At 41.9% G+C, this 22,685-nt stretch overlaps 1 protein-coding gene across 1 annotated transcript; it reads right to left on the reverse strand.

Moving 5' to 3' along the window:
- Nucleotides 1–11,792: 11,792 nt before the first annotated feature.
- On the reverse strand, nt 11,793–19,998 carry LOC145412511 (uncharacterized). The gene is made up of 3 exons (XM_080282398.1): nt 19,954–19,998; nt 18,912–18,990; nt 11,793–13,255 (listed from the first exon to the last, which is right to left on the reverse strand). Exons 1-3 carry the CDS (start codon nt 19,996–19,998, stop codon nt 11,793–11,795), a joined length of 1,587 nt encoding a protein of 528 aa, XP_080138524.1.
- Between the last annotated feature and the right edge of the window lie 2,687 nt (nt 19,999–22,685).

Genomic DNA, 22,685 nt, shown 5'->3' on the forward strand with positions numbered 1-22,685 from the left:
CTACTACTACTACTACTACTACTACTTCTCCTGCTACTTCTACTACTACTACTACCACCACTACTACTACTACTACTACTGCTGCTGCTGCTGCCGCTGCCTTTTAAAGGAATAATAATAATAATAATAATAATAATAATAATAATGATAAATGTAAGAAAAACACTGAAACTCGTGTTACCAGTATCAAGAAATCGAATCTCAGAGAATTTTCAGGTAGATTGGAAACAAGCAGGTAAATAGCACCACCAGTAGGCCCATTAGTCTGAGATTATGGTGAATATACTGATGAAACTGAGATGGCTACAATTATCAATAATTTCTTTGTATCCGTTTTGGTAGGGGAAACTACAGATTCAGTTCCCGTAGCTTCTGTTGTTTCCGGAAAGGTTAGCATAAATACTGACTTTACTGTTAGTGAGAAAGATGTTGAAGTGAATAAAACACCGGGACCAGATGTAATATTTCTGCGCATAGTAGAGGAACTAAAGATAGAAATGTGGAAGAGTGTAGTTGAGCCATTTAGTATATTATTAAAAAGTGTTAAGGCGCCTTATGAATGGAAGCTAGCAAACGTAACCCCAATATTTAAAAACAGTCAACAATTCACAACCAGATAAAACTGTCTAATTAGCTTAGCATCTGGGGTTTCTAGGGTGTTGGAAACTTTAATCAGAGACAGTTTCGTCAACCACTTTTAAAAACTTTATCAAAGATTCACAACATGGATTTCAGAATAATAATCTCTTTAATAATCTCTTAGAACAACAATGATATGTTCTGTCCATATTCTTGGCGTGATGTTACTGTCGCTCTCAGGTTACGATAGTGCAGGACAATCCTTTTCTTTGATATTTTAGTGACAGTTTTTCAGTGTTGCATAAAGATCTCTCTCACCTTTTTCTTCTCCCTTTCTGCTATTCTATCCTTGCATATAACTCATTGAATAGTTTTGTTAGTTAGAACCCTCCCTATAACAAACAGCCTCCATAGGGTCAGTAGGTCTGTTGCTGTTTGCTTTCCTCTGTACTCCTTTGTATTCCTCTGTACACACACCAGTATCAGATATAATGGCGCATCAGGTGTCGTCCGTGGAGTCAGTGTATTATCATAACCCGACTGGCACTACTGCTTGTCAACATTTGCATGGCTAATAAAGAAAACTTAACATGAATTATGCAAAGGGTGATCTCTCTCTCTTTCTCTCTCTCCCTCTCTCTCTCTCTCTGTTCCACGACTCACCCTTATATACATAAAAATCATTTGGCCTTTGAATAAATTACTAGGCTCGTATTCTCGTCGGGTAAGGAAGCACCCAAGCACCTGTTCCTTAGTGATTTATTTTTGGGTATGGCTGGTTAATATCCTATTGTACTATTATGGAGAGCATGACGATATTGGAAGGATTTGTATAACACAGAAGAGGACAGTACGGTGTAATAAGCAAAGTAAATCGCTTAGGAAAAGGTATTAGGGAGCTTCCTTAACCGACGAGAATTCGGATTCTAGACTTGATCGAAGATTGTAAGGGTTAATTAGTACTGGTATCAGTAGAACACATTACTAGAGTTATTCCAACGGTGAGGGGGGTAGTAACCGTCTTAACTAACTTCTTTCAATACTGACCAAAATCATTTAGGAAAAGGTGTTAGAGAGCTTCCTTAACAGAGGAGAATACGGGTCCTAGACTTGATCCAAGAAGATAACACATAACTAGAGTTATTCCAACAATGAGCGGGCTAGTAACCTTCTTAGCTAACTTCTATAAATACTAACCTCTCCACATCCTTTCCTTTCACCAATATTCTTTTCACTATAAGACACATCCTCTCCGCCACACACCCACACCTTCCTCATTAACCCCCAGCTTAAAACCCACACTAAAAGCCTGGCCAGAGTGGAGATAAATAACTGCCTATCTTTTTATCGTTATCTCCTGCCTCATTACACGTCGGGGGAAATGGCGGTAAATTTGTAAGACAGGGAGCGACCTCTCATACTTGTTTGGTTTGGTTTGTATGTTTATTGTCTGTTAATAGAGAATGAAAGAATGACTAGGTGTGTGTGTGTGTGTGTGTGTGTGTGTGTGTGTGTGTGTGTGTGTGTGTGTGTTTGTTTAAATATTTTCAACTCCGGTATTAAAAGTCTGTCCAAATATGAATAATATCCTTTAGTGGAATACCCTGTTCACTAAAAGTTAACATAAAATTGCCATCTCTCAACCTAGCATGCTGAGTTAAAGCAATAGATTAACACCAGGATATGATGCTAGTCACGAAGAAGTGTAGTGGAAAGGATATACAGCCGTAGTATTGTCCTTTATTGCCCCTGAACTACGTGAAATAAGCTGCAAAAGGACGAAAATCAGGGTCAAGTTAAAATGAATAAACTACAGCTTTGGGGAGCCATCAGCATTGTGGCCTTCCTCTGAGCTGGATAGTGTGGTGTAGTAAGAGGAAATTTTAAAGAGGGCGGTATGTATTAAAGGGCTGAGAGAGAGAGAGAGAGAGAGAGAGAGAATAAATTAGCAGTACGAATATGTTTGGATCTTCTTGACAATTAGTGCCTGTATAGTAGAGGTGACAAGCAGGATAGTGTTTGACAATCCCACGCGACACTAATGAGCCCTGAAGTACAAGCTTGCATTCCACACACACACACACACACACACCGCTTGCTGGTGCAGTGGTAACGTTCTCGCTTGCCAACTGGTGGACGGGATGAAGAGAGAACCTGTATTTTTTACACAGGAAAAAATCATCAGAGAAATTACCAATATGCCGGGAATCGAACCCGAGACTCTCAGGTGAGAGCCAGGCAGCATACCACTACACCACGACCAGGTAAAAGTTAACTCACGTTGTCACAATCTTGTAACCAACGTCCCTCCGCCCCCACTGTGGGCATGAAGAGGATGAGTTAACCCCCTGGCACTCGGGCAAGTAGATGCTTTTAATCTATCCCAAACACTTACGGCAAGTCAGAATGAAGAGAGAACCTGTATTTTTTACACAGGAAAAATCATCAGAGAAATTACCAATACGCCGGGAATCGAACCCGAGACTCTCAGGTGAGAGCCAGGCAGCATACCACTACACCACGACCAGGTAAAAGTTAACTCTCGTTGTCACAATCTTGTAACCAACGTCCCTCCGCCCCCACTGTGGGCATGAAGAGGATGAGTTAACCCCCTGGCACTCGGGGTTAACTCACAGTGGGGGCGGAGGGACGTTGGTTACAAGATTGTGACAACGTGAGTTAACTTTTACCTGGTCGTGGTGTAGTGGTATGCTGCCTGGCTCTCACCTGAGAGTCTCGGGTTCGATTCCCGGCATATTGGTAATTTCTCTGATGGTGGACGGGAGTTCGCGCCTCGCTCAGGTTGCGGAAAGTTTCACTGATGAAGTGGGTGGTTACTGTCCCCCTTGAGCAAGGGGACGGATGTGTGTGTGTGAAGGTCACAGCCTTGCCCTTAGATCGGACTATATGAACTCTCAGCCCCCTTCCAAGAGAGTAAAAAGCTGACGATCACGACCAGCAAGTGATCCTGACCGACCCGGTGAATTACACACACACACACACACACACACACACATACTCATACAAACACACACACACATACACACACACACACGAAAATACGTATACACCCCAAAATACACCGTTTCACATTGTTCCCCTTCTGAGAGACTTTTCATATGCAACACCATCAACAGCAACTGAAAACAATAATACTCATAGAAAACACACATAAATACCCAGAATACACAGGAATACACCGAAACATGCAGAGATACACCCAGCGCAGTCCTCCATCTGAACGAATATCCTTGTACCACACTCTCTGAATAAACCAAAAATACACATACACCTAGAAAATACACTTTATATATCACAAACTACACAAAAATACACTAAAATCCACAGAGATACACCCAGCGCAGACCCCATTATATACCATAAATTATACAGAAATAATCTCTAAAATCCACAGAGATACACCCAGCGCAGTCCCCCTTCTGAGAGCATTTCTTTAGGGCACACCATCAAAATTGTCGCCTCTTGCCCTCTCCCAAACACTTTATGGTGTGAGTGAGGCATGGACGAATACTAACACCCTAGCATACACCCAGCATGACTACACACCGTCGTTTCTCAGTCAGTATATGTCTCCCTGTCTGTCGCATAATATCTGTCTGTCTACCTGTCAGTTTTTATGTATGTATGTATGTGTCTGTCTATCTATCTATTTATCTCTGTCTGTCTATCCTGAATGTTTGTTTGTTTGTCTGTCTGTGTGTATGTATGTATATATGTAGTTATGTATGCTTGTCTGTATGTCTATCTATCTCTGTCTCTCTACCTATCAAATAAATCTGTCCATCCAACAATCTGTCTGTCTGTTTGTCTATCTGTTCATCAGCCCATCATTTGAGTCTTTTTTTTTTTTTATTATCTGTCGGCATCTGTCTGTCTTCCTACCTCTGTATTTATCTGCTTTACCCTTGTCTACCTACTTACCTACCTACCAAAATTCGCACCTTCCCAATTGCCTACCTACCTACCTACTTACCTACCTACTTATCTACTTACCTATCTACCCTCCTACCTACCTACCTACCTACCTACCTACCTACTTACCTATCTACCTACCTACCTACCTGCCAGTCTGTCTTCGGCCTGTGTTGTCTGCTCACCTATCTGTTTAAGTCATTTAGTACTTCCAGCTTCAAGGTGTAATAAATTCTTTCCCTTTTCCTCTGTTTAATGATCCTTCACTCTCATCTTTAAATATTTTTCGTAACACACACACACGCACACACACACACACACAAGAAATGCACTGACTCTGCCCGCCTCTCTCTCTCTCTCTCTCTCTCTCTCTCTCTCTCTCTCTCTCTCTCAAGTGTTTAGCTGTGTGGAGTTGCCTGGTCATGGGATCCTCTGTGTCAGGTTTATTTACAACGGGGAGTTTAAGCCTCCTGTTCTCTCTCCAGGGTGAGGCGGAGTGAGGAAGGATGAGGCAGGGTGGAGGCAGGATGATCACAGTGAGGCAGGAGAAGGCAGAGTGATCAGAGAGAGGCAAGCTGAAGGTAGAGTGATCAGAGTGAGGCAAGATAAGGCAGAGTGATCAGAGTGAGGCAGGTTGAGTGATCAGAGTGAGGCAGGGGTAGGCAGAGTGATCAGAGTGAGGCAGGGTAAGGCAGAGTGATCGGAGTGAGGCAGTTTAAGGTAAGGTGATGGAGTGTAAAATGATTCAGGATGCAGGGTGAGCTAGGGAATGTCAGGGTGGAGCCAGGGTAGAGGTAGGGTAAGAGAGAGAGAGAGAGGATAAGAAGTGAGTGGTGCATGAGGGAGGATTGCTTGTAAACGCCTGAGAAGGGTACTTAACGTCACTTAATCCATCACAGACCTTCCTTCACTGACACCAACACCCCCACACCTAACTTCTGCCTTAACATGTCTGCCCTGCCTGTCCGCTGCCTGTCTTCCTGCCTACCTGTCTGCCTGCCACCTTGCCTCGTAGGAGTTGTTGGTCTCTTTGCCTACCCTTTTACCTTCCTGCCTACCTCCGTGTCTGCCTACCTGCCTGCCTTACCGTGTTTACTTCGCCTGTTAGAAGCTGTCTATTTTTCTGACTCTGTGTGTCTTGTCTGCCCGTCCCTCTCTTTTCTGTCCCTCTTCCTCCTACTGTCTGTCTGTCTTGCCTGTCAGTCTGTCTCGGCCCTGTTTGTCTGTCCTTTGTCTGTCTGCTGTTTCCTTTGACCGTCTGTTTCTGTATATCTGTCTGTCTCTGTCTGTCTGTCTGTCTGTCTGTCTGTCTCTCTCTCTCTCTCTCTCTCTCTCTCTCTCTGTTAGGTTAGTCTGAATTGAATAGGTAGGTAAGGTTAGAAGGAATTAAGCTAAATTAATATAAGACTAAGTGCGGCTGGAACTTGCTATGTTAGGTTAGGTTCGTGTGAAGATGTGATGAGATTAATGAAGGAAGATTAAGATAAGTATAATTAGGAATTATTAGGCTAATTGACTTTGGTCCTCTTAAGCCTGATTAATTTTCTCTGATGATTCTCGCCTTTTATTTTTCCTGTTTCAACCCGTCTTCTTTTACACTATAGTATTTCTTTTTCTTACAGTAACTTGGCCCAGATTTTCGTTTTTTTGCAGCTTATTTAACGTAGTTCAGTGGCAGGACAAGGCAGTGTTGTGGCTCTACGTCCTTTACTTTCCTCGTGACTACTATCCATTTCAGAGGCGGAGTTGCGCTGTTTTTCGCAAATATCTCCTAAGCGAATCGTTGGATCAGTATGATATTTCAACACAGTACTTTTGACATCCGGGCCTAATTTATGACCCTTAAACCATACTGCTACATATGTTACATTAGGAGTTTACTGAAGGATATTAAGCCTAATCCAGTCATCAAATCTAAGGTGTTATACAAAATCGGACGAGTGCGACTGTGTGGGGTAGCTCCTCCACTAACACCATGAACAACCCTCTAACCATTCCTTCCCTACCCCCCAATATCGCGTTCACCCCCTCCCCGTTTCCCTCTTCACTCCCAGTCACACCATCCCTCTCCCATCTTTGCACTTCCGTTTTCTTTTTTCATTCTAATTGCATACATAATATTTGAATATGACAGTATGTATATACTTATCATACAATAGTAATATTATTTAACACAGTTACCTACTGTTGTGTGTGGCCATGAAAACCAGAGTGGGTCAAACGACCATAAATCATTGGCTAATTACGTTGTTATGGCCGTATCATTACCGATGTATCTACGGTTACCAAAAATATGAAGTCAGTTTTGTTTTTGGGCAACCAAATATTACGCATCATATACAATATAGCATTGGAGTTTATAATTTTGTAATAATATAAATAGAGACAGGTAAAACAATAAATATATACACTGGACCATGTTGACATTTTAGGATGAATACACAGTATTGTAATAATAGTAATAACTTCTCCGAGAAGGTTCAGGCAACAAGTGATACAATTTGTAGTTCGTGATTTTCAATGGTTGACCATAAACACTGCAAACATATAGGCATAGCTTCTATTACATGTACGTAATCATCCTGATGTACAGTACTTTCTACGCGAAATACGACTTGCATCCATTGCAAATAATCATATCAATACGTCTACAACTACATAACATTCTTACATTATAATACAGTGCTGGGATAATGAGGGAGGGACACAAGAGTGATGAAGGAGGCGAGGAGCTCGGGGAGAATAGGAGGGATAACGAGGACGAGAAGGGGGAGAAGTAGGGGTAGTTAAGGAATAGTTTGGGAGGGTGTTGGGGGGGCAACACTTTCCTTCGAATGCGTCAACATGATTAGTCGACTTTCTGTTATTTTTCACGAGTAAACTCCTCACATAACATAAATAGCAATATGGTTTAAGGGTCATAAAATAGGCCCGGATGTCAAAAGTAGTGTGTTGAAATACCATACTGATCCAACGATTCGTTTAGGAGATATTTGCGATAAACAGCGCAACTCCGCCTCTGAAATGGATAGTAGCATTATATTCTAGAGTTAATCTTTTGCTACAACTCAGCATTCAAGACTGAGAGATGGCAGTTTTAAATCAAGTCACAGTGACAATAGTATAGATCTTAGGAACATTGCCATCGTATATTATGTGGCCAAATGTGGTTAAGGGGCTGTCTGCTGTTTCAGTGGAAGCAGGTTCAAATCTCGGTTGGGAGGGGAATAGTTTCAGAATTTGAATTTCGTTAAAAGCAGACTTTACTGATCTATTATTAAACCCACTGAAATGTAAAAACATCCCCGCATTTACCAGAAAACTAGTCGTCTATGAGACAGCCCTAGCATGTATTCAAGATGGACGGTGGGTGTTAGCGCCCAAGTGGTGACAGTTGGAAGTGAACTGTACCTAGGAGGACTGGTGGGCCTTAGGGAACGAACTATAAATCCTATGCCCGTATTTGAACAGATAAAAAATTTCAGTTTTTATCAAGTCTCTCCTAGTGCATGTTAAAAGATATTTCCCTTCCCAGTCTTCGTAAACACTCTGTCCATCTCTCGTCTTTATTGTTAGGGTGGGAAAAGAATGGGCTTTTGTTTTGTTCCTTATTCGATTCATAGATTTTTGCATAGATTTTAAAGGTGACTCACAGATGTTCATGTAGGTTTGTCATCATCATCATCATCATCAGCAGCAGCAGCAGCAGCAGCATTGTCATCATCATCATCGCCGTCGTCATCACAACCCTAGTTCCCGCAGTGAGTTAGGACCCAAAACGAAGAAGAAGAAGAGGAAGAAGAAGAGGAGGAGGAGGAAGAAGAAGAAGAAGAGGAGGAGGAGGAGGAAGAAGAAGAAGAAGAGGAGGAGGAGGAAGAGGAGGAAAAAGAAAAAGAAGAAGGAGAGAAGAAGAAAATGAGGAAAAAGAAGAAGAAGAAGAGGAGGAGAAAAGGAAGAAGACGAAGAAAAAGAAGAGGAAACAGAAGAAGAAGAAGAGGCAGAAGAGGAAATAGAAAAAGAAAAATTGAAGAAAAGAAAAAGAAGAAGAAGAAGAAGAAGAAGAAGCAGAAGAAAGCTCATGCAGAATTATTGACACTGGTTCACACAGTCATTCGTATTATCATCCTTGCCTTTGAGTTCATGGCTCCACCCCGTAAGAAAAAGATTTATTTTATATCTGGAGTATATGTGTCTGTGTCTGTCTGTCTGTCTCTTTTCCCTTCTACTCGTCTGTCTCCCTGTCTGTGTTACAGTCTATCTGTCTACTTACCACACTGTCTCTGTTTGCCAGTATTGGTCTGTGTATCTATCCTTGTGTCTGTTTATACATCCATCCATCCATCTGTCTATCAGTCTGTCAGTATCTGTTTAACTGTCTTTATATCTGTGTATCTGGTTAATCAATTTATCTAGCTTTGTCTGCCTGTCTCTCTATCCATCCAGATATCTTTTTATCTATCTGTCTGTCTATCCATCCATCCATCTCTGCACATAAAATGGGCAGGTTTGTAAATCACACACAGTACACTTTATAAGAAACCTTTTATTTACATTGAAAAACAAGCTGGGGCGTGGGTAAGCAATCATTTCCTATGTACAGAATTGATGAACACAATAAGGGGGGATTGATATGTAGAATTCATTATATATCGCATAGGCATTTATAATCAAGGATGTTATACAGTCTTGTGGTATTGTACAGTCGCGGACAAAAATACTGATACACCTTTTACTCGAACACTTGGCGACTTGAGAGCTTTGGGCTGCAAGGAAGTTCAAAATATCGACATTGATAATCTTTGTAATATGAGCGTAAATTGCCTTTTAAAAAGAGAAATATCGTGTGAAAATAGTTTTGACATAATTATCTTGTACTTGCTGAAGAATGCTTCAATTTAGTCCTTAAAAAATTATAATAAGCAATATCTCAAACACTGTGAAGAGATGGACAGTCTTCAATACTGTACTGTAAGGCAAAATGGAAGCATAACATTGTTCAGCCAATTCTTCATGTTATGCCAAAGTTATTTTCTCGCGATACTTTTCCTTAAACCCAGTTTGTGCTATATTGAGGAAATTATAGTTCTAGATAGTATTAACTGCCCTGTATCCCCAATCTCGCAAGTGATCAATTATGAAATGCTTATAAAGTGTCCTGAAAAGCTTGTGGGTACTGAAGATCACATTCCTGGGTTTCAGATGTCACTGTTCACTCTGTAATTATTTATCTTATGGAAGTGGAACGATATGTCTGACCGTGACTGTACAAATGTAGTCCATCGTTGTAATCATCATAATTCTCACCATTCCATCACTCAGAACGTCATTACAGGTCTTATAGGTACTGCGGAATCATATACAAATCCAGGCATGTCTCTTTCTCAGTCATACAAAAGCGTATTATACTATACATGTTCCATTCTATCAATCATACACGTGCACATACATTTTATAATTTTGTACATGTGTAGTTTTCCATAATTTTCGCTTCTTCAACCTTCACAGAGACTCCACCGGAAATACAAAACATGTGTGCCTATCCATGTCAAAATTCAACACATGTGTGCCTAGCCATGTCAGAATACAGCACATGTGTGTCTTATCCATGTCAACATACAACACATATATGCCTATCCATGTCAAAATACAGCACGTGTATGTCTATCCATGTCAGTAGCCTATACAACACATAAATGCCTATCCATGCCATTTACTGTCAGCCATACGCATATACACTCTGTAAATTATACAAACCTTCTTCCATCACAATAAATCATCTTGATCACTCCAACACTCAGTACTTATACATAGACCCTATAGGCGATACAAACGCGTATGAAAATCGTGTTATGCCCGTTTTCTGGCATATTCATTCATATAAACAAGCCATACACCAAGACGATGCAAATAGAATCGTTTCATATCATCATCATCATCATCATCATCATCATCATCGTTCCTACAACAGACCTGCATCATAGACATCATAAAGGCGTGTACTATATCAGTGGAATCATGCCCGTTTTTCTGTCATGCATTCTCATACACACAATACATTTCCACTGAAGGCTCGTTACTTTGTGGACTCATGAGGCCGCCAAGCACGTATTTCTTAACTTATATATGTTTTCTTCATTATAGCACGTTATTACCTTATACACTATATGGCACACTCATGTTCGCTTATATTGTTCATGAAAAAATATATTGATGCTTAAAGAGGTATGGGTATTATGGAGTTATGTGCAAAGTATAGGATGATCCGTTTATAACCTTCACTTTCACTCCTCTATGTGATTTCTTTTGTTGCAGGGACGGCTTTCAAGGTTATCAGTGTCTTCCCTTCATCTCCTACTCTTGGGGCGATTTTCTTGTATAGTTAGGAAGCTTACTAACACCTCTTCCTCACCGATTTATTTCTGATCCTGCTTCGTTACTATATTTTTGTGCTTTATTCATGCAGTCTTTGTTGGTATTGGAAAAACATCAGCAGCAAACCAGGGGATAATAATGAGTAGTTTGGAAAATAAATTGTTAAGAAAGAGGCGTTAGAGAGCATCCTTACCTGACGAGAGAATGGGTCTTTGTCTCACCCACGCCCAGACCAACAGACTGAGCCATCCCCACAACACAGAAGATACACCGAGTTTCAAGTGGATTGGTAATTACGGACGACCCTGTACATTACCGAGAAGTGCCAGCCAGTCTCTCAAGGCCTCAAGAATACGAGCACCATTCTCTCCTAGGCCAACACAAGCGTAAGTAAGACAGCTCAGGGCCGGGATTCATAAAATTACTTACGATAATTTATCCCTTGTACCTACGATTCTTTTCTGCAGGAAGAAAAAGGGACTTGAGAAGATTGGTTCTTTCTCTCGTTCTTCTTACAAATACAAAGGATTTTTAACCAAAGGGAATTTATCATAACTGAGATTTGGCATGACAGGAAGAACAAAAGACATGGGGAGTATCTGTTGTTATCTTTCTCTGTCCATCCTCCAAAAACAAGTGTTCGTTAAGACAGGGAACATATCGTAAGTCTCTTCGTGAATTCGGGCCCTTACAGCACAGGGAACAAACTGCCTAACGTCGTCAGTACCCATGTATCTGAGGTGCCAGCACTCATCAGTATTTTCATGTATGAAGTGCCAGCAGCCATCATTATCCACGTGTGTGAAGTGTTAGCAGTCAGTATCCGCGTATATGAAGTGCCAGCAGTCACCAATATCCGTGTATAATTATGAAGTGCTGCAGTTGTCAATAACTGCATTTGTGAAGTGCTAGCGGTCATCAATATCCGTGTAAATGAAGTTTGCAGTGGAATGTCCAAGGAAGAGGTTGAGTGTGTCATCCTCTTCAGCAAAGGCTGAGGTAATATGGTCAAGTTCCTCCTTGAAAGGCTCATCCCCTAGCAGGCTTTCTAGTTCCACAGCCGTCGTTAGAACGCTGTCACATTCTGACACCGACCCACATACAGAAAAGTCACTGGAGGCCATTGAAAAGACCGGAGAACTGTCACCTACAGGAACTGAAGTGGGTATTGTGGAGGTGGCACCAGAGAGGGGACTGGGGGACGCCGACCCCTCGCTCAGGAAGGCAGGGTCGCAGCACGAAGAATCACTGAAATGTCGAATACTTCTTGGGAACTCCAACAACTCGTCAGTCCTCACCAGGGGGATGTCCAGGTCCTGTAGGATGCTTGTAGTGTAAAGCACGTCAGTGGGAGTGCTTTGAGGGAGGGATGTGCAGGGTGTGGTTTGTATCTGACGTGGCGTGAAGGGTGTGGCGCCCATCAGGGGCTCGGGTATGCTTTGACCTGGGATGGAAGGTGGGCCACAGGGGGTGAGGGCCAGGAGGGGCTGGTGGGGCTGTGGTGCCGTGCTTAAGGGCAGAGAATTGGGCTCCAGGCGGGGTAGCTTGGCCTCCCGGGGCCCCAGGTAGCTGCTCTCCATCCGTGGCCGCTTCACCGTCATGGACATCATCAGTGGTTCGTTGTCTGCATGTCTGCCAAGTCTGTGTGGTGGAGTCTGTAGGGCCACGTTTTTGAGGGTGATGTACGCCCCATTACTTGTAGCTATGCTTGACGTCCTGCACACTTTTGTCTTGCTTTTGGACTTGCTGGGTCGTTTGGTAGTCGTCACCAGCTTCCCACCTACTGTGTTTTTATTTTTCAAATAATTTGCTTTCGCGATGGAGGTAGAGGGACACTTTGTCTGCTTAACGACCTTGTTAGATGCCTTGATATGTACACTACACTTATTGTTTTTATTTGCACTACTGACCTGCTCTTTGTTGGTTCTTATGACATGTCTGACACAGTGTTCTGGTTTGGCTATGTGCGCATTCTCCAGGCACCAAAGTTCCCTCACGTCCTCTATATCTATGGCTCCAAAGCTGCAGTCATCGTTCAGCACTCCGGCGAGGGCATTTATATAATTAACAGCCAGCCTCAGCACCGTGATCTTCGTCAGCTTCTCCGCGTCAGCCCCAGAGAGGTCCGGAATGGCTCTCTGCAGCAGGATGAAAGCGTCGTTAATCTCCTTCATTCTGTTTCTCTCTCGGGCGTTGGCTGTCTTGCGCCGGTATTTGCTCAGTGGAGGGGGCTTCTGCTTCTCTTGGGGCTCTCTACAGCGTGCTTTGGCTCTGTTTTTTTCCGACTCTATTCTCTTTATGATCGATTTAGTCCTCAAGGCGTACTTGCCCCCGTTCATAGCATCCATATTCAGCTTGACGTGAATTTTTCCTGTTCAGAACGACACAGTATAGCGTCACACTGTAATCAGGCAACTTTTGGGCAACACTATTATTTTTCTTGATCTCTAGATGTGGCTAAAAAAAAAAACTTCTAGGGTGTGACCTGTTGCCTTCCTGGTGGCTACACATGAAATCACAGAGAGTGAGAGAGAGGGAGGGAGGGAGGAGGGAGCAGCGTGGGCTCGCGAGGAAGTGGAGATGTTTGCTCTCAGTTGTTTGTCTAAGCTACCGGCTCGACCATCCCTCTCACCTCTTCCTTCTCACCCTTCTTCACTTCCTCTTCTGCCTCCTCCTCTTCTACCCCTCGGGAACAAACCTTTAGCCTTGAGCACCGACAAATCGCGGCCAAGATAAATGTTCCTCACTTTTTTATTTATTTATTTATTTTTTGAAGGGTGTAAGTTTACCAGGTCGTTCTCAGGTAATCACACTTAAGAACACTATTTTTCTTTTTTCACACTTTTCAGTGTACTTTTAAACACTAAAATTTTTTCACACTTTTTCTGTGCATGACACTTATGCTGAAAAAGTCCATAAATCTGGCTGATGTATGTGACAAGCGTGATTTACATAAAGGCCCCAGGAGTGTCCATTTTGAGATAATTTATGAAAGCACATTGAATTTTAGTTGATGCCTAACCCTCGCCTTACACAAAATAATTTTCCTACACACACACACAACCAAGAAATATACAGTGAAATTACCTTAACAGTCTGGGGCCTCTAGGTGTGTGTATTTGTATGCTGGTTTTGTGCCGTGTAAGAATTTATAGATTTGTATTTCAAGTGGATTTGTAGATAAAACTATGGACAGCAGATTCGTCTTGGTGGCTGGAGGTGTGTGTATATTTGTCAGGTGTCTAGGTAAAAGGATTTATGGACTTCTCTTAAAAGTAGAATTGTGGCAGAAGTTTTTTGTTTCTGTTTATTTTATACTGGACCTGTTTTGGAAATTAATGGCTGGAGGTTGTGTGTATGATGCTACTTTCTTAAACAGGTATATGGATTAGTGTTAAAAATGGACTTTCTGATTGTTATTCCTGTTTTTCTTGGATTGCTGGTGGAAGTGGCTCGAAGTATAGAATTTGTGTTTGAAGTAAAATAAAGAATTTGTGTTGGAATGGATTTTGTTGAAGTGGATTCCTGGGTTTATGTTGGAGGCTATTTTATGATGGAAGTTGTGTGTGAGGTTCTAAAGGAAGGGATGTTCTTGTGCTGTGAGTGGTTTTATTTCACATTGTAGTCAAGGATTTCTGTTGAGGGTGGCTTTATCTCAGTGGTTATAAGAGAGAGAGAGGGGGGGGGGCTTGTGTGGGTGTGTGTTTACGATGTGACTGTGTGTCGTGTTGTGAGGATAAGTTAGATTAGTTAAGGTTGGGTTAGGTTAGGTTAAGAGTACTGGAGATAATTTTAATTCACAGTTGTGTATATGATTTCTATTGTAGATGGAATTATATCAGTGGTCAAGAGTAGGTGTGTGGCCTTACTATGTGACTCAGTGTTGTTAGGTTAGGTTAGGTTAAGAGTGTTGGAAGTTAAAAGTAGATGGGTTTATGTTTGGGGTGAAGAGGGGGAGACAGATCGTGTGTGTATGTGTGGGCCTACTAGGTGGCTGGGTGTGGTGGGTGGCTGGGTGTACAGGGTGGCTGGGTGTAGTGTTCCCAGGTGTCCGTGTTCAACTCCTTAGGCTTCTGTTAGGGCCTCTGAGACGTGGGTGTTTAGCATGTGGGACCAATTACACTGACACTCGTGTTATGGGCCTGGCCAGCCTGTAACAAGACCCCCCTACACTTGAGATACCCCTCGTGAAATATCTTGTAATGACACTCTTTAGGGATGCATTTATTCCCTCTCGTTAACCCCTGGAGATGGAGCGATTACAAGCCTCCCCGTAACATGAACCTCCTTTGGCATGAATGGATGTACATATGGACTTAAAAGTACATGACATTAGGACAATCTAAGCACAGTACATGTATGAACAGCACTCTTATAGCTGCTTATAAGTGCGTTACATAAACTCTAGTACAGTAAACTAGTATAGCTTAAAGTAAGTAATGAATGAGTGTTCTTAAAGCCATTTGAAGTTATAGTACACCAGTATAACCATAGCACAGTACATGAAATTACCCTAAAAAGTACAGTCTAGCACAACACATAAACATAACCTTAAGTAATCAGACTTAAAAGGTAGTTCCATAAAGCTTGTTACCATAATATGTCAGAGCCGTATATATCTACGTGTCCCACCACACTGATGTCATTTACCAAAGCCTCTTTCTCTTCCTCCCTATCCCCGTGAAATCCGATTAATGGAGCCCCACTGATCACAATTTTCACGTTCCTTCCTCGGCAACCCTGCTTCTTCCACGGGGTGTTCTTTTTCGCAGGATGTACGAAGTTGGTGGTAACAGGGGTGAGCGGGGTAGGATGAAGGACTTATCGGGGCTTATCAGTGGCTGGGTAGCGACTCGGTTGGGATAAAGGAGCCACCCCGCTAGGCCGCGACATAGCCTGTGGTGAGTCGTGTGTATATGAGAGAGAGAGAGAGAGAGAGGAGGTTGAGATGGAGAGTTTGTGGAGAGCCTCTTAATACCGTCTGTTCGTGGTAAGATATAGATCACCAGGTGCAGGGTTACGACATGAAGTTAATGGGATGTTTCAGGACAGGTAAACTAGCCCTTTGACGGAGGGGGACGTGGGTGGTGCTGTGAGTGGTGATGGAGTTGCAAGATTTGTTGTCTTCTTAGATGTCTTGTGCTACAGACAGATTGAGGAGTTGAAGGGCATGGGATGTGGTTGCAGGTTCTTTCCTTTCCCTTTCCTTCCCTTCCCTTTTCTTTCCTTTCCTTTCCTTTCAGTTACAAGGGTATACGATTTCTATAAGGCTTGTATTTTTCACTGTCATTCACTAGAGCTTGTTTGTTGAAGGTTCAGTTGCTGTATGACTCAAAGTGAAGGGACGAACAGGAAATATATAGTAAGTGTTATCAGCTGATTTTTTTTAGTCTGTCTTTTACATTAGCACCCAGTCTAGTTTGCTTGTGATGTGCCTAATACCTATATGACTTTGGATAAAAGCACGTTAATGTCCAGTAGCTGTATAAAAAGGGAAGGCACGGAAATGTTTAGCAGCTGTATGAGAAGGCACGTAAATGTTTAGCAGCTGTATGATAAGAGAAGGCACGTAAATGTCTAGTAGCTGTGTGAGATGGCACGTAATTGTCTGCTAATGTGACTTAGATAAATGGCACGAAGAGAGAGTCCCAAGCACAATTCATCCCCAAGAATGTTTAGAAAGACTTGATCCTGTGAGGCTGGTCTGGGCGCAATGGGAGGACGAAGAGGAGGGATGGAGGTGGAGCATTAGTAGGGTGGGGCCAAGGCTACACCACCCAGGAGCCCCGCTGTGAGGGTACTGCCACTCCACACGCTGATGACACTCCCTCACACAGTCACACGGATCCTTACCACCTCCACCAACAACAGGACACAGGCGCGCTTTTACATTCGAATGGATCTTACGCTGTTTCGTGATTTAGCCAGCACGCATCTTAGTTCTTATTTCCCCCTTTGAGTGTTACTTATTTGCCACTTCTGTCTCAGTTATTCTTTATTTTAGAGCACTTTTTATCTTAGCTCTATCGTATATCTCACATATATATTTTAGCCTGTTTCGGTTTTTTGTAATGGTGACCATGCTTTTCCACTCGTATTTGTCTCTTGCTGTTACTTATCCTCTTGTTACGGAATCCAAATCTCTTTTACACTGATAAACTTGGATTTATCTGGCCTGTCACTAACTGCGGCTGGATTCTACTGTCCTTATGAAAACTGTGATTCCCTCTCTCTTTTCTTCCACTTTTTCAGTCTCGATTCTACTCCACTTGAATATGATATTTTACGCAGTAGCGATTCTCAGCTTGTTACATTTGTTTTTAAAGCTGATAAATTCTGAGGAACTTGATTTAGTAGATTTAGGCAACTTGATTCTGTTGTCTTTAGAGCTAAATGATTCTGTGAGGGGTAGAGTGACAGTAATTTTCAGTTCGATTCTGTTGTTTTTAAAGCTAGAGCACTGTGAAGCGTAGAGTGGTTGCAGATTCCTTTTCTTGTGGCAGGTACATAAGTAGTTATTTCCAACCTGATACTCTTGTCTTTAAAGCTATCAATTTTTCACATTAATTTTTTTCTAAGTTCTTAAATCGTGCTGGCCGTGAACTTTTTACAGTAATTAAGTCAATCCTTGTGTCTGTAAAGTTATAGACGTTTTTCAGTAAGATATTGTCTTGTTTAAAGCTGTGTGTATGCCAGTGATCTTGTCTTCCTTAAAGCTTATATATTTTTCGTTTGATCCTCTTCTCTCTACAGGTATCAGATTCTGTTGGACGTGGACTGGTAGCGCCCCCACCGTCACAGATTAGGAATGGGGTGATGGGGTGGAGGAAAAGGAGGGGGGTGGGAGACTGAGGGAGAGAAGGGGGGTGCAGGAGGAGGGGAGGGGGGCTGAGGAAGGGGAGAGGAGGGTAGTAGGGGGACCGAGGAAGGGGATAGGAGGAGGGTAGGGGGCTGTGGTCGTGCCTGAACGTGCCCGAGGGATTGATTGTAATGGTATCCCTCTTAAACGACCCGTACCACAACAACGATCTTGAGAGAGAGAGAGAGAGAGAGAGAGAGAGAAAGAGGAGAGTAGTGGAGCCTGTTCTCTTGTTCTCCTGATAAAGGTGTTAATAATCAAAGCGAAGTAGAATAATAAGCACATTTATGATTCACTGGTCAAGACATTCACTTATCTAGTCATTTATAGCTCAAAAGTTAAAGAATTTAGTTATCAAATCGAGTGGGACGCTAACTCACTTATCACTCGCTTATCACTCATTTATCACACATCTTCTTTACTCGATAAAGCTCTCACTCTTCAGGTAAATTGGAATACTGAATGGATTTAGAGTTCGTTTAATAAAGCACTCAGTTATCTCCCCATTTATCGTTTACTAATATTTCTTTTAGTTATCAGAATGCAGTATGTGTAGATCAGGATTAAACCCACTTGTCCTTGTTCAAGATAACTCATTTAGCCATCAACTTAAATGGATATTTAAACTATTATTGGCTTTTGTTTTCAAGGTATGTGTAGAGAAAGAAACTGACAACTCTTGGTTCACTTGATAAGGCACTTAGTTATCAAATTAAGTGGATCATTAAACGTACACTTTATTATAGAGGATTTGGGCTGGACCAGAGCCGCTTATCTCAGTCCACTTGATAATCCACTTAGTTATCAAATCTAGTGGAACATTAAAGATTTCTCATTGCTCACTGGATCAAGTTTATCGGTATCAAATATTGTGAAGGAGTGATCAAAGGCGCATATCATTTCTTATCTAATAGTGTCCACGAGTTTGATAGCACAGTCTTACCTGTATAAAAAATTGAGATCTATATATATTGGTTAAAGCTTCTAAGTGGTTATATTATCCTTTCCAGTTCAGTAGTCGTTCCTGAAGTGGTCGTGGTGACTTAGGGGTTGTGTAATATGCAGCTGAGTTAAGTGAAGAGGGAGGTAGCTGGTCGTGATAGTATGAAGTATGGTGTGAAGTGAAGGCAAGTCGTTGTGGTTCGTAGTATGAAGAGGTCGTGGGTACTGGTGGTCGTGATGGCGTGGGCTGTCGTCTTGGGTGCAGCTGGGTCGACGTGGGATGCAGCTGAGTCGTTGTTGTCGTCCTGTCGTCAAAGGAGGTAGGTGCGGCTGGTCGTGGTAGCTTAGGTAGTCGTGAGAGACAGGTGAAGTCGTTGATGGGTACAGCTGGTCGTAGGTCGTTGCTTAAGGGGGTCGTGGAAGACGTGCAGCTGAGTCGTCTTGTCGTGGACGGAGGTAGATGCAGCTGCCTCGACTGGAATATAACGGAAGGAGGAGCAGTTAATTTGCCGATGAGTACACCTGGTCGTGGAGACTTGGGATGACTTATAGCTGGTCGTAGTAGGTTGTGAGGTCACAGGAGGTCGTACTGAGTCGTATTGTCCTGGCTTGACTGGAGGCGTGGGTGAGGTGACGAAACGAGACGAGACGAGAGAGAGAGAGAGAGAGAGAGAGAGAGAGAGTGACTTCTGGCTCAGCTCCAAGACGTCGGGACAAACTGGCACCTGAAAGGAGAGCATGGAAGATCAGATACAGGTGAGAGAGAGAGAGAGAGAGAGAGGAGATTGTCGTGTGTGTGTGTGTGTGTGTGTGTGTGTGTGTGTGTGTTGTAGTAGTAGTTGTAGTATGTGATGTGGTCGTGTAAAAAGTGAGAGTTGTGATGTACGGAGATTTTGATAATAATCTCTTACAGGTAACAGATATACAAACTGTAACAAGTGATAGGTAGAAAGAAAGCTGGACAGACATAAGAAGCGACAGATCACTTATTGCATCTGCTAATTCTAATCAGTAGTGTAATATACTTATGGCAACTGGAGAACAATATGGCAATCAGTAACCTGGTCACGTCATAGCCTTAAACATGGCAACACGGCACAGAGACCAGCATCAAAATATTGCCCATATTACTAAGTCGACATACGCCAAGAACACTTTTTTTTTTTCCCTGATGTTCCAACTTCTTCCCTCCCCGTCCAAATAAAAAAAATCCACGGCATTTAAATACATTTGATTCTTTGTTCCATTTCTCTTTTCTTTTTTGTTACCTTCAGAATATTGCCTGAATTATGAGCAAACATGAATCCAGCCATTCGCAAGTTTTTTTTTTTTTTTTTTTTTTTTCGGTTTGTGTTGAGCTTTGCATCGCAGTTTTTTTCCTCCACTTTTCTAACTATAACTAATATAAAAAATGTTATGAAAGTATGAGTAATCTTAACACATTCAGCTCTAGGACGTCATATTTACTTTAATCATGCTAATGTGCAGTACCTCCTGACAATTTTGTTCAGGTTTAAGAATATGGACATTCAGTTGGAGCGCCTTAACCCACCAGACCACCAGGCGTGAAGGTTAAACCGTCCGCCCATGTTATTTGCAGTCAGAAGCTTAACCCTTTCAGTTCAGCCGCTTTCTTACTCTGTTCTTGCTGCCATCAGACCATCATAAACCTCATCACCAACAGACCCATCTCCCATACTGAAAACAATCGACCTGTCGCAGCCACAGAAAAATGACGCCCTCGTGCTGAAGGGATTGAGTGTCCGGGTAATCACTTGGGCAAACCTAACAAGTTTTTTTTTTTCCCTCCAACTTCTTTCTCTGTAAATTTCCCTGAGTGTTCTTTTTTACCCCTTTTCTCTCAAGGATATAATTATTGTCCAAACTGCAAACGAAATTTCGGTACATACTGTATACTTACAAGGTCACAATTTCCCAGTTTTCCCTAATGAATGTTACTACTTCTTTAACAATATTTAATTCCGTATATAATAGTTTTTCTCCATTTGGCTTCACTTCCATCAAAATGTTGGACATAATACGAAAAAATATGGTCCAGTAGTTCATAAGGTCTGTAATTTTCAACTTTTTATTTTTTCTCTGGTGAATGTTATATACCTTCTCCCACAGAAATTTTTCATTGAAGTCATTGTTTACACATTTTCCTCACTTTTTCCTGACTGCATTTGGCGACTGACGGGCAGGGGAGGAAGGAACCTTATGTTTTGCTTTCCCTTTACTGATATAAAAAATAGATACATAATTTGACCCTACCCTATAGTACACAGCCTCATAAGGATCAGTAGGACTGTCTCTGTTTTTCTTTCCGTATGCTGTCACTTTTTCTGACAGTAGACAGCATAGTCATAACCTACCCAACACACAATCCTGGTTCAGTACATTTGATTGTGTTCGCCAACCTTTTCTCACAAGCAGATAACGTAGATATGTTACACCCTGGAAAATCCAAACAGAATTCATGAGGTATGTTTCTGGTCTCTTTTGTTTTAACACCTTCAACCCGAGAAGGGCATTATTATTACAGTCTTGCCTCATCCACACGATTTATTTTCAGCTTAGGAAAGAACGTACAGAAAAACTTACTGAAGGTCATATCTAACCTATTTTGTTTGCAGAGTCTGCCCTAAACTGAATATAATTATTTGGAGATAGCAGAGATGAAAGTACGTTGTCGTAATGAACGGGTGAATATCTTTTCTTACATATGAGATAGATACCAACTCCTTATCCTGCTACTCACAACTCAGTCTCAAAAGGATCATGTAGGTCTGCTCTTGTCTCCTTTCCATTGTACTATCGGGGTCAGAAGTTCGCCTATTATTGCACCGAATCAGCTTCACACCTGCAGCATGTCAGACACTTTCCTCTTCCATGCATCATATCTGTGAGTCATCTATAGGCAGAGACATACCAAGCTTCTCTCACCTCTGGAATATTAAATTTTCTCACTTTAGGAATATTAACCAGAAGAGGTGAGAAACTGAAGAGAAATATTAAGCAAACTTTCCTCCCCGACCGTACTACCTCGTACTGGGATTCATACAGTCACAGAGATAATACAAACTGCATAAGCAAGTGTATTTTTGTAGCTATTATTGATAATGTACAGGTTTATTCACATGTAACATATTTTTTTTTTATTTTCTGTTATTGTTATTACTGGCCGTCATGAGGCCTCAATATTTGGTAAACCGGAAGGACAGTTGGTTTTGTTAATAATATTGATGGCCTACAATCAAAATAAGTATTTTCACATTTATTATAGTTCTTAGTGTCCATTTCTTGTTACTAACAGCCTAATATTGCGAAATATATGGCATATGCAGAATTGTTTTAATTATCATTTCTGATGACTTACATTTTATTCATGAAAATCACATACTCCACATGCGACTTGGTTTTTCACATATCAGTAACGTCACCAAGTGTTCAACAGTAACAAATACATGGCACACTTAACAGCTGAAGTGCTCACAGACGATAAGGGTCTTTAAAGTTCCATTTCCATCACTAGGAATCATTGTCGTCATCATCATCATTATCCTGTTCCTAGTAGCATGGGTTAGGGGGGTGAGAATTATTATACACAGTATTAGGCATGGCGAACGGACAGGAAATGTTGCTGTAGACAGATGACACACATGTACGTATTGATGGAGTACAGTACGATATAATTATGCACTTGATATATCTTCAAGTCAGGCTCTGTTGATGATAATGGCTAGTTAAGTTATAGACGCTGCACATATCTTAAACACAATCAACTTTTTCCAATGATGTCATTGCGAGGCATTCTCAGAGGTGAAAAGAAGCTGCGGTGGAGTGTGTTGCAGCTACGAGAGGGTTTGGTGGTGGTGTGGTGGAGGTTCAGTAGGGTGTGCAGTAGTGTGTTGAAGGTGTGGTGGGATGTGGTGGAGTGTGCTTGACTGCATGGTTGAGTGCAGTATACTGTGTGGGAGGTGTGGTGGGATGTGGAAGT

Source organism: Coenobita brevimanus, chromosome 93 (assembly GCF_032717465.1).
Source record: "Coenobita brevimanus isolate Jiangsu-jjx chromosome 93, ASM3271746v2, whole genome shotgun sequence".
In the NCBI taxonomy this organism is placed as follows: Eukaryota; Metazoa; Arthropoda; class Malacostraca; order Decapoda; family Coenobitidae; genus Coenobita; species Coenobita brevimanus.